This window comes from Hetaerina americana, unplaced genomic scaffold (assembly GCF_022747635.1).
Source record: "Hetaerina americana unplaced genomic scaffold, ioHetAmer1.1.p SCAF_8, whole genome shotgun sequence".
In the NCBI taxonomy this organism is placed as follows: domain Eukaryota; kingdom Metazoa; phylum Arthropoda; class Insecta; order Odonata; family Calopterygidae; genus Hetaerina; species Hetaerina americana.
The window spans coordinates 19,059,137-19,074,955 of record NW_027287427.1 but is presented as its reverse complement, the minus strand read 5'-3'; the positions used below and the strand labels follow the sequence as shown (position 1 = coordinate 19,074,955).

The following is a 15,819-nucleotide window of genomic DNA, read 5'->3' as shown; positions in this document are numbered from 1 at the left end:
CTCCTCTTCTTTTTTCAATTTTCCTCCAATGACTTTTGAGAGCAAGCAATTTGGCATAATATATGACCCGCCAACAGCTGGTTTAAAGCAATAATGTAAGAAGTAATAATTTCAAATTCCCTTCTTAACAATACTTATCTATTAAGTGTGCTTCCAGTTAATCTCTAAGGCTCTCAGTTACATAAAATTCTGAATGAATCTCATGATTTCTGCCTATCTTAGTTAGATAATCAAAGCCAGGATAAGAAGAGTGAAGTAAGAGTCTAAATTAGTCAAAATATGTACCTTGTTGGCATATACTATTGAAACCACCACGACAACATTAGTACAATTGGAAAGGAAATTTGATTTACCACCAAATTTGTAAGAAGTACAATATTGCACCCCTATAAATTCAAAAAGATATGATGGAAAAATTATTTTCAATTGAAGAAATTTTCATTAATTTCAAGTTCTATCTCAAAAGATTTCGATCATACACAATAAATCGTAAACTTTTTGTTGTATTTGTCAAGTGGCATCTTTATGTTTTTGAAACAAGATATTTTTGTAAATGAGCATTTTTTTGTTCCTAACAAATGTGATCATTCTCATTCTTACTATACTTGAACTCCATGCTTAAGAGGTTTATGAAACATAACCAAGAGAAAAAAATAGGGCTAAAATTGTGAAAATCTGTCACCCTTTAAGCGTTGTGACGCGGCATTTAATTCATAGATAAATTTTCCCCGATACCGCGAGACAAGGGAGGCCGCGACTCTACTTGTTTTGAGGGCGCCAGGCTAGCCGCATGGCTAGCCGCAGAGTCACGCCGCTGGCTGTCACCTGGCCCATCACACTCCTCGTCCCAGGGGAGGGCTCGCTCACCTTTTATGTGCCCCGGGGTGGGCAGCGGCTCTTCAGCTGAAATCACGAGGGGCGCAAGGAGGCGCATAAAAATGGACTCCGACGAGTAAACTTCATAAGAACTATTTATTATCACAAGCAAACATGACGCGCGGTGCCAACGCCTGCTGGGCCACGATATTGGGTGGCCGCTCGGCTGCAGCCGAAGATGGCGGCCTCGCTGTCGACTGCTGGCTCCCGATGTTCCGGTCGGGGCCTGCGGTGGGCCCACACGGCGAGGTCGGTTGCTGGCACGCGCACCCCCCGTGTTCGCAGGCTGTCGGTGACTCGACGATGATAGCACACGACCTTCTCTCTCGGGCATCTCACAACGAACTCTCCTTACCACGTGTTGGCCGGCACTCTCCGCGCGCGGCGCGCCCCGCTCTTCTTTTTTCTTACATACATTGTCGGCGCCCACAGATAGCGCCCCGCCGTTCTACGGCTCGCGAGAGGGGCGCGCGTATTCGAACTGGGCAAGTGACGCTGCGCCAAGCACAACGTCACATACCCCCTCCCTAAGCCGGACACTCGTCCGAGTGGACCGCTTACAAACGAGCCTGCAACTGAAACCTATGAACACAATATAATAACAACAATTTCACAGATTTCTACCAGTAGTTCACTCAGTTTTGAGATTCTGTCTTCAGCTATTGGATAGAAAATGGATAGCCCAACTTTTTCTAATTTTAACCACATTCTCTATGAACATCAAGTAATACATTTGGTATGAACAAACTTTTGGCATGAATCTTTCATACATTCCAAGGGAATTTCTCACAAAATTTCAACAAAAGCATCACTCGCTCAGATAATTTACTCTATAAAAGGCAGTACGTCCTCAGCTCAAACACATCACACCTCGTTTGCAAACTTTCATTCACCACAATTCAAGGGCTATGTGCCATAACAACAATAATGTCCGACAGAGATTTTCACATAATTGAAAAATAAATCGCTCACTTTGACACACAGACAAGATAACATGAGGCAAACACACAATGCTGACCAATTACGTAATACCAAAATTCATAAGGAATTTTTTTGAGAGTGTGCTCCGTGGGCTTGGCGCTCGGAGAACTCACCACTTTGACGAGTGGATCTTGGTGCTATATATCGTTTCAAGTCACCATGATCTACTTTCGCGTTTTGCTTATTGGAACGCGTTTCTACGATATAAACTGTTGGAGACAGTTTTTTTTGTATCTCGATCGGTCCTTCAAATTTAGGGGCTAGCTTGGCTGAAAACCTATCAATCCCACTGGACAGATGGTGGGTCCTACGCATTACTAGGTCTCCTACATTAAATTCGATGTTTCTTCTACCCTTATTATACGCTTGCGCCTGTTTTTTCTGAGCTTTCTCTATATTCTCGGCTACTAAATCTCGTAATAAGCCTAACCTATCGGCCCTCTTTTTCCACGCTTGTGGATCCAATCTGCTCTCTATGCCTTCCCCCTTCTCAAGCTCGCGCCGCAAACTCTTCACTGGCAGTGGATGCCTTCCGAAGTTCAAGTAGGCTGGCGAGATGTTAGTCGAGGCCTGCTTCGCGGTGTTGACTGCATGCCTTAGTTCGTGTAAATGCTGATCCCAATCTCTATGGTCTATTTCTACAAACATCGCGATGGCCGTCTTCAGTGTTCGATTGGATCTTTCCAATGGGTTTGCCTGAGCATGGTATGGAGGCGTTGTTGTATGCGTTATTCCATACTCTGCCAATGCTTCTCTTACGCATTTGTTATCAAACTCTTTTCCATTATTTGTCACGAGATACTCCGGCGTTCCCCAGCGAAATAGGACAAGCTCCTCAAGGGCTTTAACCACGTTGGCCCCTGTAGCAGCTCTGACCGCCTTTAGCTCCACCCATCTTGAAAATAAGTCCTGAAAGATTATTAAGTACTTGTTCTTGGCTTTGCTAAGCGGAAACTCCATGAGATCTGCTGCTACGATGCTCCATGGTCTCTCTACCGTTCTTTTACCCAATAGTCCCTGAGGCGCTTGCTGCGACGTTTTGAACTGTTGACAGTCCTGACATTGCCTCACAAAGTTGTGAATGTCGTGATAGGCCCCTCTCCAATAGTAATCTCGTACGACTCGATCGAATGTCTTTTCCACTCCGAGGTAGCCCGATGAAGGTTCACAATGGGCATCCCTTATGACCCGCTCTCGACATTCTTTTGGAAGCACGAGTTTCCAGCCCTCTTCACAATCAGCGATTGGATCGAGCAGCTCATCGTACTTGTAACGATACAAGTGGCCCGCTTCGACCTTCCAATTTTTATACCTCTCCGGATATTTGCTGACTTCCTCGACTCTGCGTTGGTGGTCCTCATCCTTTACTTCCGTAATTTCAGCGATCTTCTCTTCGCCAGATCGTTGCTCGTACATACGACATAGTGCATCAGGCAAATCATGGATTTTACCTCGACGATGCACCACCTCGAAGTCCCACTGCTGCAACTCCAGCGCCCATCTCGCGAGCCTACCCGTAGGTTCCTTGAGGTTTCGCAGGTATTGGAGTGCGGAGTGGTCTGTGATCACGAGGAACTTGTAGCCCTCTAAATAAGGCCTTAGTTTTTTTATGGCCCATAGAATAGCTAACAACTCTCTCTCTGTCGTCGTATAGTTTTTCTCAGCTGATGTGAGAACTCGGCTGACATAAACGATTGGATGTTCTCCGTCCTCATTCACTTGAGAAAGAACACCTCCAATTGCTTCACTACTCGCATCAGTTTGTACAATGAAGGGTTTAGAGAAGTCCGGCCTTGCCAAGACCGGGGCTTCCGTAATGGCCCTTTTGTATGTCTCAAACGCTTTCTGCTGTTCCTCTGTCCATTCCCACTCTTGACCTTTGTGCAATAACTTGACCAGTGGAAGCTTGATTTCCGAATCGTCCTTTATGAACCGAGCGTACCATCCAATCATACCAAGAAATCGTCTTAGTTGTTTGAGGTTAGATGGTGCTGGATAATTCACGACTGGAGCTATCTTTTCCGGATCTGGTCTAAGTCCCTCTGCGTCTAACAGATATCCAAGATATGCAGCCCTGGTACAACAAAACTCGCTCTTCTCCTTATTGATTACTAGCCCTGCCGTCACACTCGCTAAACTCACTCTAGGCGTGGACTCCACGCCGACTCCCCCTCCCTGAACCGGACACAGCCTATCAGGTTTGTCCTCAATGGTTACAGGGTATGTCACACTCTCACTCGACTCATTCCTGCCCGTCCCTTTGTTGGAACACAACCGATCCAGAGTGAACAGTACTTGAGGCAATTTCTCATAATCGCTCTCCTGTTCTGATTTCCAGCCCGCGTGAAGCGACTGGGCAGAATCTACATTCCACGCATGTCTCGGCGGGCTTTGTGGCACCGACGAGATGCTCTGAGGCCTCTCACTCATTCTCTCACTCTCTGCTTGCTTTGGCGGCTGGAGACAGGCTGGCCTGTTCGATCCTACCAAAGACTTGACCCTTTCGCTTTCTCCCGACCTAACGGATTGGCAGAGCGGAGCTGACTCCGTCGACCAATGCGCCTTCTGCCCCATATGCGGTTGATTTGATGGGCGGAGACTGGCTGACCCGCTCGGCTCGGCGAAATCAACGGCTGGACAGCAAATATCAGCTTTGCAGTGGAGGTCGGCCGTCCGTCTCGACTGCTCAGCTGGAGAGCTTTTCCTGATAGCTCCATTGCATTGGCCAGATCGATAGAGGTTGGCTGTCCACCTCGATCTGTAGATTTCTTCATCCTTGATCTTTGCCAACGCCTCAGATGGGTGGTGGATGTTGGCTGTCCAACTCGACCCAGGAGCAGATGTTTCATCTGGCCCATCTGAGTTTATCTCCCTTCCTTTCTCTATACAATCCCTTATTCCACTATTTACATCTTCCTTGATCGAATTTGGTTCGCAGAATTTGGCTGTCCAACTCGGCTTTTCCAAAATCGAATCACCATTTCCTAACCTAATCGACTTATTCCTATGATTATCTAAATCTAATTCAGCCGGTTTGTGTTCGACGGATTGGTTTGCGGGGAAGCCGCTTGGGCTAGGCGACTCCCCGCTTGTCCGTTTTCCTGCCGAGTAAACAGGTGTTTGCAATTAGGGCAATTAATTGCCAATAAGCCGACCTTGCCGCAAAGTTGGCACTTTTCTTGTGTCCTTCCAGGTCGACTGGGGCAATTGACACTGATATGCCCTCTTGCGCCACAGCTGAAACACTGGACTCTCGGGCACGCATTTGCCCTATGTCCCGACTCTCCGCAGGAATAACAAGCTCCGTCAAAGTCCGGTCCCTGGTCTCTCGCCTGTGAAGGCCTAGACCACGTAGGTCTCGTTATGGCCCTTCCTAACTCATAGCTGATGCTCTGTCTATGTCCATCGTCCCCTGATGCATCGTCCGAGTCATCACTGCTGTCAGTAGATAACGACCCGCTCGTTACCTCCGACTCTGAAGAAGATGACGAAGTGGATGTTATTTCCCTCCGATACTTTTTCTTGGAACCCTTTCTCAAGTTCACTTCCTTATCGTTCTTCTCACTGCCCAATTTTTGTAAAATTCGGCTAATTCCATCCGTTAGGTTGTTGATCATCTCGTTCTGCTGTTGCAATTGACTCCGCAACTCCTTTATTTCCTCAGAGTTGCGGTCGCTCTGTACTGGTATCTCTTTCTGATTTGATTTCGCTTCCGAAGGCAGAATGCGCAGTTTTTCCTTTTCTCTGGTCAAATCTGACGCTTCTTTCCTTTCCCCCAGCGGCGGAAAATCATATGAGTCCATCAGCGGCAGTTTGGGCTGAGGGCCCCCCGCTGCGTTTGCTGTAATGGTCCGAATGGGGTTCAGTTCCTCATTAATTTCTCCGTCGCTTGCGGCAACTTTCTCCGTCTCGATGTGCTTCTTTTTATGCCCCTTACTGCATGCTCCTTTCATTTTCCGCCCTGCATCTAGGTCTTCGTCCCAGTTTAAGGCGTATAAAGCTCCTGAGAGGGTTACATCGTCAGGCTGCACATCCTCGTCCAATTATTTGACCATGGTGTCCCTAACCGTGTTTGTGCCAAAAGAAGCTTAGCCCGCAATAATCGCTCTTTGCGCACTAAGAGTGGCCCTACCAAGGAGTGTCCTTTACTTGACAACTCATTTTCCACCTCTTCTTCACTCATTTGCTTAATTATTTCAAATTCTGCCTTTACCGCTGAATGCCGTAGCAGTGCCCTCATATCTCTCTGATATCTCGCCAAAAATCCAGTGTCACCCTCCATTGTAAATTAGGAAGAAGAAAATTCTTAACCTATTGAATAATTAAAGGATTTGCCCCACCTAACCTAAAATACGCTTACTGCAAAAATTTAATCCTAATCTAAAGATATTTCCCTGTTCTACAGTTAGTATAACAAATAAGGTAGAATAAATCAGAATTCTATATTAAAAGCATAACCTAACCTCAAATTTCAAAAAGTACAAACTCCGCTTCCTCTTTTCAAAGGATCCTCTGCCACTCTGGGGATACGTGGCTACGCACGGAGCTTCCCTCAAGCCAATAATAGTAGTTAATCTTAGAAACCGATCGTCCCTCCGCAACTTAACTGGAAACAAGTCGCCTCGGGAATGTTCACAGCTTTCATCCCACCCTCAACGCCAAGCAACCACTCAAAGCAACCGCACAAACCACATTCAAGTACAAAAGATTGAGTAGAAATTATAATCTCTTATTTACTGCTTCCCTCACAAAGAATTTTAAATTTTTTAATTTCATGAAAATGTATAGCAAAAAAAAAAGGACTAATTTATAAATCAAATAGAAACATTGTATACCGCTCGCGAAAGAGCTGTACGTAATAACTGGCGCTCGCGCGATGTTAATCACGCATCGCTCCCGCTCACACACACGCTTTGCACACCATGCCGGTATCACTCCGCTCGCTCTCCTTCACACCATTGTTGCCTCGTCAAGGCCGACGCGACGCCATTTTACACTCGCGCCTCATGCGCACTCTCGAAATATAATTGTCACTTTTCTCGCACAACAATAGAAAGGCTGCCCCACGTCGGGCGCCATTTGTGACGCGGCATTTAATTCATAGATAAATTTTCCCCGATACCGCGAGACAAGGGAGGCCGCGACTCTACTTGTTTTGAGGGCGCCAGGCTAGCCGCATGGCTAGCCGCAGAGTCACGCCGCTGGCTGTCACCTGGCCCATCACACTCCTCGTCCCAGGGGAGGGCTCGCTCACCTTTTATGTGCCCCGGGGTGGGCAGCGGCTCTTCAGCTGAAATCACGAGGGGCGCAAGGAGGCGCATAAAAATGGACTCCGACGAGTAAACTTCATAAGAACTATTTATTATCACAAGAAAAGGTGTGGGCGCTCCCAAGCAAACATGACGCGCGGTGCCAACGCCTGCTGGGCCACGATATTGGGTGGCCGCTCGGCTGCAGCCGAAGATGGCGGCCTCGCTGTCGACTGCTGGCTCCCGATGTTCCGGTCGGGGCCTGCGGTGGGCCCACACGGCGAGGTCGGTTGCTGGCACGCGCACCCCCCGTGTTCGCAGGCTGTCGGTGACTCGACGATGATAGCACACGACCTTCTCTCTCGGGCATCTCACAACGAACTCTCCTTACCACGTGTTGGCCGGCACTCTCCGCGCGCGGCGCGCCCCGCTCTTCTTTTTTCTTACATACATTGTCGGCGCCCACAGATAGCGCCCCGCCATTCTACGGCTCGCGAGAGGGGCGCGCGTATTCGAACTGGGCAAGTGACGCTGCGCCAAGCACAACGTCACAGCGTTTACTTTCACTTTCCTGACATATTGCATGTTAAAATATTGTTTTAAAGATTGACGACAGCAATGTTGGAAATTTATTTGCATCTTTCCTACCTTCCATCTAGAACAATACATGAAGAAGTTGTACATGCATTCACAAATTCCAAACTTAAAGCATTGTCAGAAGAAAAGTTTTATACACTCAAGATTGTTATGTAATGGTGGGAAAAAATGACCATGGAGTTCAATCAATGAATATTTTTCTAAACTTGAAAATTAACAAATGTTCAAAGAGGATGTTTTGAACCTCTCATGCCCTTTCCTAAAGCTATTTGCTTGTGATTCATAGTTTTCCCTTTCTTAAATCATAGCATTATGTAGCTTCATTTATTCTAAGATTAATGAAAAAAATGTCATCATTTTACCTATGCTATTTGACATCTTGTTAAACACTTAATTGCAGCAAAACTTATGAAAGAGCTATTTCCCTGGCTCAACATGACGAACAATAATGTCTAAATGTTATCCTTCACATTGAACTAAAATTAACCACTATGTTGGTTTCTGAATCTTATTTTTCATCCAGACTTTATGGGCAATAATATCTGCAAGTGAAAATATTAAATTTCAGGACTACTAGAGCTAAGCCTGTGAGAAAGCTGCTGTATATTTTGGTGTTGGATGAAGTTACATTTAATCAACTGGATAAATCTGAGTCAATATTTCTATTGCAAACAAAATTAGAACATCCTTCATCGAAAATAGCGATAGGAATGAGACATGAGCACAGTTGTTAGATCTTATGTTCTTGTGGATATGTGGTGGAATCAATATTTTGTGAATGTGCACTTGATTTACCATGTTCTTCTATACACAAAATTTTAATCCATGCACGTATTCGATTCTCCAAAATTTTTATTGGAGTTTTCCGAGTTGCCGTATTTCTGGCTTAACATTTGATTTATTACCAAATATGGCCATCCAATAAATTGCAGCAGATACAGATATTTTGAAAATCATTTATCAGTTATGATACCACAGAGAAATGGGATTGATGGATCTCCCATCAATTTGTTTGTAATCGAGCTTTCTATTGTAAGGACAGTTGCTGTGCTAATCTCTTCTGCGTATGCATCAAGGTTTTTCTGAAAATTACACTGCCAAGAATGTTTTGTGTGACAGAAAAAGCAAAGATAAGAAAAATCTCTTTAATATGTATATAGCCACCAGGCCACTTTATGCATCTTCTAAAATATAATTTCTAATTATCCCCAGTATATTTGAGGGTAGTATTGCAATTAATCATTAGTTATGATGAGCCATGCTAAAAGAAAATCTGATGGTTGAATACAGTAAATGATTCAAGGGGAAAGGGCGGTCAGTGAAAATGGTGAATAGTGAAGATGGTCAAAGAAAATCTCAAACCAGGGAACATTGGAAATCTAATGTATAGAAATGCATGCAAGAAACAATGCATAATGCATGCAACAACTACGATGGATTTGAAAACATATGGGTAGAAAAAATGAGTTTCCCATAAAGCGGTATTTTTGACTTCACATATCCAGAAAATGAATCGCAAGAAAAGTATGACATGAAAAACATAACTTAACCAAATATTTCCTTCCCTCTATCAGTACAAAGTAGTGAAGAGCAATGTAAATGTGCAATGCATCATTATATACCTTGGAAGATAGCTCCACACGAGATGTTCGGGTAAATCCTCCTTCTGAATTCTTTACCTTGCGGTTGTAGCAATACCCAGCAGTTTTTCTAAGCCTGTTGTTCCAGAAAATAGGCAAATCATGGGGTAGCTGAAAATAGAAAAGTAAGAAACCACTAATCACTTTAAAATATGAGTTATTCAGACAAATGAGTCTAAGAAGAGCCATAATTAATAAATACCTTTGAGGAAAAAACATCAGCATTAAAAATTTCAAACAGCTTCTGTGCCAGGTCAGTTTTCTTACTCTTGAAATTTTTAACAAAGAATTTTGCTTCAGGATGGCACCTAGCAGACTGATGACCAACTAAGAAAGAGAAAAGTATGAAATTACTGATCATCGTTCAGTAAAACAAAATAAAAAATTGTACATATAAGCAGCATGGAATCCAAAACAAAAGCTTTTGTATTTCAGGTACATAAAATACTGAATCATCAATTTATTTTGAGTTAAATCTTAAGAAAACAAGCTTTTCCTCAGCTCCATTTACTTTAATTTATCAAGCAGCAAAAGAAAAATATATTTTATTTGTATCAGAAAATAGCATATGAAATGAGCCTGAATGGAGTCAAAGTTCCAACGGAATCAGTAAAGAATGGTAAATTTAAAATAGGTTCAACTTTGCTGTTAAACGTAAATGAAGAAAATCTTGACCAGTTAGGAAATGCATTCTCGGTAGATTAAATTAGAGATAGTTGCTATCATTGCTTATGGAATTGGAAGCAATATTTTATGTCCTCCAGAAATGTAGCATGAAAACACCTAATTAATTGGAGTGCAAAAACTAGAGCAAGTTGAACAATTTACCTTTCTTGAAAGTATTTATGACCATGCCAGCAGAAGTAAATGGATATGAACAAGTAGACAAGAGGTAAGCATCAAGCAAAAAAGCTTAAACATGAAGTTGAGGACATTGGGTATTGATTAATTTTTAAGAAAAGAGGAAACATTAACATGGAGCTTTTTTGCAAGGCATGGAAACTTGATTGTTGAGGCATGATTTCAAGTGTAAAATGGAGGCTTTTAAGATATAGATATGAAAAAGAATGGACAAGTACAATGACTTGAAAGAAAAACAAAGGAAGAAGTATTTAGCATGGTATTGGAGAGGAGATATTGGCAATGTTGAAGACTGCGATTAAGGGGAAAATTAGGCAACAGAGATACCAAGAGGAAAAGAATAGGTATTTTGGACAGAAAAATGGGAGGCAGAGAGTATGTAGAATTGACGAGGGTTTATAGAAGTCTTGTGTCACTTAGGTGAGACTTGAAAATACAGTGGTGGTTAGTCAGTGTGTTCATAGATACTTTTGTCATGGTAGTAGTAACATTTTTCTGGGGAGGCGACCAACAGTTGAGGTCATTTACGCAATTAGGGATGGATGGGAAAGGATGAAGTGTAGAGAGAAATCCAGCATCCCCATTAGCCTACTCTCAGAAAAGGCAACAAGGGGTCTGCCGTTTAACGTCCCATCCAAGAGATGGCATACTCACTCAAAGTGCTCTTCACAAAGCACCTCAAGGCGGGATTGGGATACCACTGAAAAATATTCGCCATCTCCAGGATTTGAACCAGAGCCCTCTCCATAGGAAGCCAGCATGTTGGCCACCGCACGTACATTGACCATCCCCTTTGTCATGTTAGTTAGGGCTTAGGAATACCATGTTGTGTGCACTCAGGGTCCATCAAAACCTACCCTAAGCCTCACAATCTTCCTTTAAATACTTCTTTTTTGGCCATTGATGATCTTAATGAGGTTAAGGATATCATTTTTGACTTCTCACAAAATATATTTGTGAGAAGTTTTTTTTTTACTGTTTGTTTATCCATATGAGAAGCCACCTTGCAACATCATTGAGAATACGTAACCACATTTTACTGTAACAAACTTTTAAGCATCTACTTCCTTAATTTTTTCCTTCTTCTTGAGAGTACGCCAAATCATTGATGCTGACCGATTGTATGAACATAATAGATCAGCCAACCTTACACCTCATTTCAATGATTTTACTTTTCATTTCTACAGTTACTTTTATTCTCCTATTCTCTTTTGTGACATTTTTTTCAGGGACATTTTTAAAACTTGTGTACAAAATATTATCAAATTTTGCACAAAAAAATTACAAAAAATGTCTGAAAACAAGTTTTGGAAAAAAGTGATCACTAGTAACGCTAAGAAGCTAGCAGGAGTGCTAAACACAAAGAGAAGCAGCTGGTGTGCAATCAACCGTGGGATCTCCTTCTCCTCATGAATTGTTATAAGAAAATTCACTCATGAATTGAGACATTATTGGTGAAAATATTGTGGCTTGCGTATATTGCAGAAAATGGGTATAGATTGGAGAGAAAGGAGGCTAATCTGCAACCTGTATATGTCTCAGACTGCACAGGTGCGAGTTGGGAACGGGGAGTCGAAATGGGCAGTGTTAGGAAGAGGTGTAAGGCAGGGTTGCCCATTATCACCGTTGCTGTTCAACCTGTACGCAGAGGAAATGATTAAAGAGACTTGGGAAGAACTGGAGGTAGGAATGAAAGTGGGCGGGGAATTCGTAAAATCAGTTAGGTTTGCTGATGACCAAGCTTTAGTTTGTCAGTCAGCCAAGGGGTTGCAGGCATTGCTAACCGAATTGGAAATTCAGGTATGGGATGAGAATCAATATTAATAAAACAAAGGTTATGCGATTTTCTAGATAGAAAAAGGCTAAGCTAAACATTAAAATAGGAGGGCAAAAACTAGAGCAGGTAGAACAGTTTACGTATCTCAGTAGTGTTTAGGACCAACACGGTCAAATTAGTAGGGATGTAAGGAGAAGAATTGCGCTAGGCAAAGAGGCTTTCACAAGGAGGGAGTTGATGACAGGGAGGTTGAGTAAGGATATTAAGAAAAGACTCGTAAAAACTTTGATATGGAGCGTAGCATTGTACGGTGCGGAAACGTGGTCATTGAAGCAGGAGGATAGACTTAGATTGGAGGCTTTTGAAATGTGGGTGTTGAGAAGAATGGAGAAGGTGAAATGGACAGAGAGGAAAACAAATGAGGAAGTACTTGATATGGTGGGCGAAATCCTCAGAAGGCAGGAAAAATGGATGAAGGGTGTATTGACTGGTAGAGGGATGTAATACTAAAAACTGTAATAGAGGGGAGAATGTTAGGCAAATGAGGAAAGGAAAGGAACAGGATAGGGATGTTGGACAGGATGAAGGGAGGAAGAAAGTACTCAGTGATAAGAGGGACCTGATGTAGAGTAGGATGCTGGATTTTGTTTTGTAAGGAGTCACAAAATATTCATTTATTTAGTAGCCGTGTCTATCCAAAAACCTACCTTAACCGGTAGATTATCTAATAATAATTGTTGCTTGTTTTCCAACTTACTTGCTTTGGGAGGTGCTCATGTAGCGAGGTTCCAATGTATGTATGTTTCATAAGTAATCTTTTTCATAAATCGTAAATTTATATAAGCATGAAATAAATCAGATAAAATTTTTCATGCTGACTACTTTTTATAGGTCTCTTTTAATAAAAATGAAAACAGTTAACTTATAATGCAGAATTAATTATTTTTTGTGAATTTTGAAAAAAAAATTTTCACCCATCAATTAGTTTCTAGACCATAGCACTAATTCACTCCATTAAAGAAAGGTCCTCACTTAGTTTAGAATTGATATGTTTTCCAGTTGTGGCTGGGGTATTTATCAATGGCAAGTATGTAAGATATCAGTTTCAAAGCCACACCAGGTGTCATACTTACAAACCAATCAACTTGTTAGGTAGACCCTATCAACTTCTACAAATGGTTTTAGTTCGCTAGCTAGTATTTAAAGAGGCATCATGAATAGTTTGTCAATTCCCATAATTATTAAAATCTACAAAAATAAGGCGTTATAATGAGCCAAACAAAGAGATAAGCTAGTCGCAGAAATCAGTTAGCCAGTTGAAAATACCATAAGCAAATTTTTATTCATTCTATGATATTATGAACACATGACAATTTAAGTTAGCATTAAATTTGTTAACTAACCAAACAAATAAGTAAAAAAAAACAAATACTAGGGCAGTTCAATTAGTACCCGTGTTTGACGACAAAGATCATTCCTGAGGGAAGTTTATATTATCATCGTGTGCTCCCATCTATCAAACAATGGTGAAACATCGTGATTTTCGCTAAGATGGAAAAAGAGCTGTATTGTTCGGTAATTCGCTTTTTGTTTTGGATGGGAAGAAATGCAAGGAGATAAAAGCAAAGTTGGATGCTGTTTATAGGGACACTTCGCCATCTATGACCACAGATATTGGTTCAACGAATTTAAACGTGGGCAAACATCTGTTTTTGATCAGGAGCGACCAGGACGCCCAGCAGACGTGGTTACCGAGGAAATCATTCAATAAGTCCACGCCATGATTCTCGCTGATCAACGAACAGAAGTGTGCGAAGTAGCAGAGGCTGTGGGTGTGTCGACCGAAACGGCAATTAATATTTTACATGATAAGTTGGCGATGAAAAAATTGTCGGCCAGATGGGGGGATGATTTCTCACAGTGGACAACAAGCTGATCCGGCTGTCAACTTCGAAGCATTGTTTGAAGCAATTTAAGCGAGATCCGAAGGTGTTTTTGCGTCGAGTTATCACTGTTGATGAAACCTGGATTCATCATTACACAACAGAAACTAAGCAACAATCAAAACAATGGATTTCTCCCAGTGAATCTGCTCCAAAGAAGGCAAAGATGGTCCAATCGGCCGTGAAGGTCATGGCGACGGTTTTTTGGGATGCAAATGGCATTATCCATAAACAGTAATCAACTCGATGGTCAGTTTGTTAGGTGAGGGTAGAATTCACCCAGCACTAAGCCTGATGGCGTGTTCACACATCAGGGTATGGGGGCCAGTTCCTTTCCCTGAGCCGGTTATGGTTTCCCAGGAAGATCTAGTACCTGAAAAATTACATAGCTTGAGTGGAGCTGCAGGAGACCGGGAATCAAACTCAGGACCCTCCGATCAGTAGTCCAACGCTCTACCCCTTGACTACCACGACCCACCCACACTCCATAGCAAAGTTTTAATAAGACCTTTCTTTACTTCCTTACTCAACATTTGTCATCAATTCCCACCTTGTGGAAGCCTCTTTGCCTAGTGAAATTCTTCTTCTGATGTTCCTGCTACTTTGACCATTTTGGTCCAAAACACTTCCAAGTTAATTAACTTTTGCACCTACTCCTGTTTCACATTCTACTTAGCCTTCCTCCTTGAAAACCTCATAACCTTTCTGAATAACTAGCACTTTTCCCCTTGATAAAATTTTATTTTTTGACCAGGTTTCCATGTATTATATCATCTGATAATACATCGAAACCCGGTCATAAAATAAAATTTTATCAAGTGGAAAAGTGCTACGATCAGTTATTCATTATGTATGGCTTCCACCACATAATGCTTGAAGCTACTCAATTTGCTCATAACCTTTGTTATGCTTACGTTAATTCACACCCCATAACTATCACACTGATTTACTAATGTGCTCTGCAATGACATTAACCCCTGGGCTAACTGGCCAACTAAAGCTGGATGATTGGTAAACCTGACTGATTTTATTGATTCCCCACCAAATTTTCATTGCAATCTTCATTACCTCCCATGCCACTTCCTCTAGTTATAAGTCGAAAAGCATAGGTGATGGGTAGCCCTATCCAACTCTTCCTAGCTCGGTTCACTGCTCTAGCACTGGTCAGGTATTACACATTGTCAGCCCACAGCCAAGATATGATAGTACTGGCATTCTACTGGTTAAAAAAGGTATTGAATGGACCTAAGACCTGTACAACAATACATTTCTCGCCTCTCCTAGTAAAACACAGCCTGACATCCTGCACTGCAATAGACCCCGCTTCAATTCTGCATATGTACCTCCTTCCTTTCTGTTCAACATACCTATCCTATTCCTACCCCTTCCTCGCTTTCCAAATATTCTCTCCACTATCACATCCTTCAATAAATGTATCACCAATCAAAATGCTCTGTATCCGTTTTTCCTGCCTTCTTTGTATTTCTCCCAACAATCCTTCAACATTATGCCTAGCTCTTCTTTACTTGTTTCCCTTTCTATCCATTTCACATTTTCCACTCCTCACCACACCAAGATCTCAAAAGCCTCCAGCCGATGCCCATCATCTTGTTTCAATGACCAATGTTTCTGCACCACACAAAACCATGCTCCATTTCAAAGTTTTAACATGCCTTTCCGTAACATTCTAATTCACCATGACTGTCATTAACTTCCCCTCCTTGCATAATGTAATTCTTCTTCTTAGATCCCTACCACTTCAACTATCTCAGTCCAAAACAATGCCACTGCTTTGCAAAGGTGATATAATTATCTTGGTGACTGAAGCTTAGGTGAGCCGTGTTGTTTGTTTAAGATTTTTGAATGTGAAAATTTAATACATGTAAAAACAGCAA

General features: G+C 42.3%; 1 protein-coding gene across 1 annotated transcript in view; it reads right to left on the bottom strand.

Annotated features, from left to right (window-relative positions):
* Window positions 1–15,819, bottom strand: part of LOC139697968 (germ cell nuclear acidic protein-like) — a 29,757-nt gene that overhangs the window by 10,328 nt on the left and 3,610 nt on the right. The window contains exons 5-6 of the mRNA XM_071596824.1: window positions 9,546–9,670; window positions 9,326–9,454 (exon numbers count right to left, since the gene is read on the bottom strand). Of these exons, the coding sequence (XP_071452925.1) occupies window positions 9,326–9,454; window positions 9,546–9,670 (254 nt within the window). The remainder of the gene's footprint in view (window positions 1–9,325; window positions 9,455–9,545; window positions 9,671–15,819) is intronic.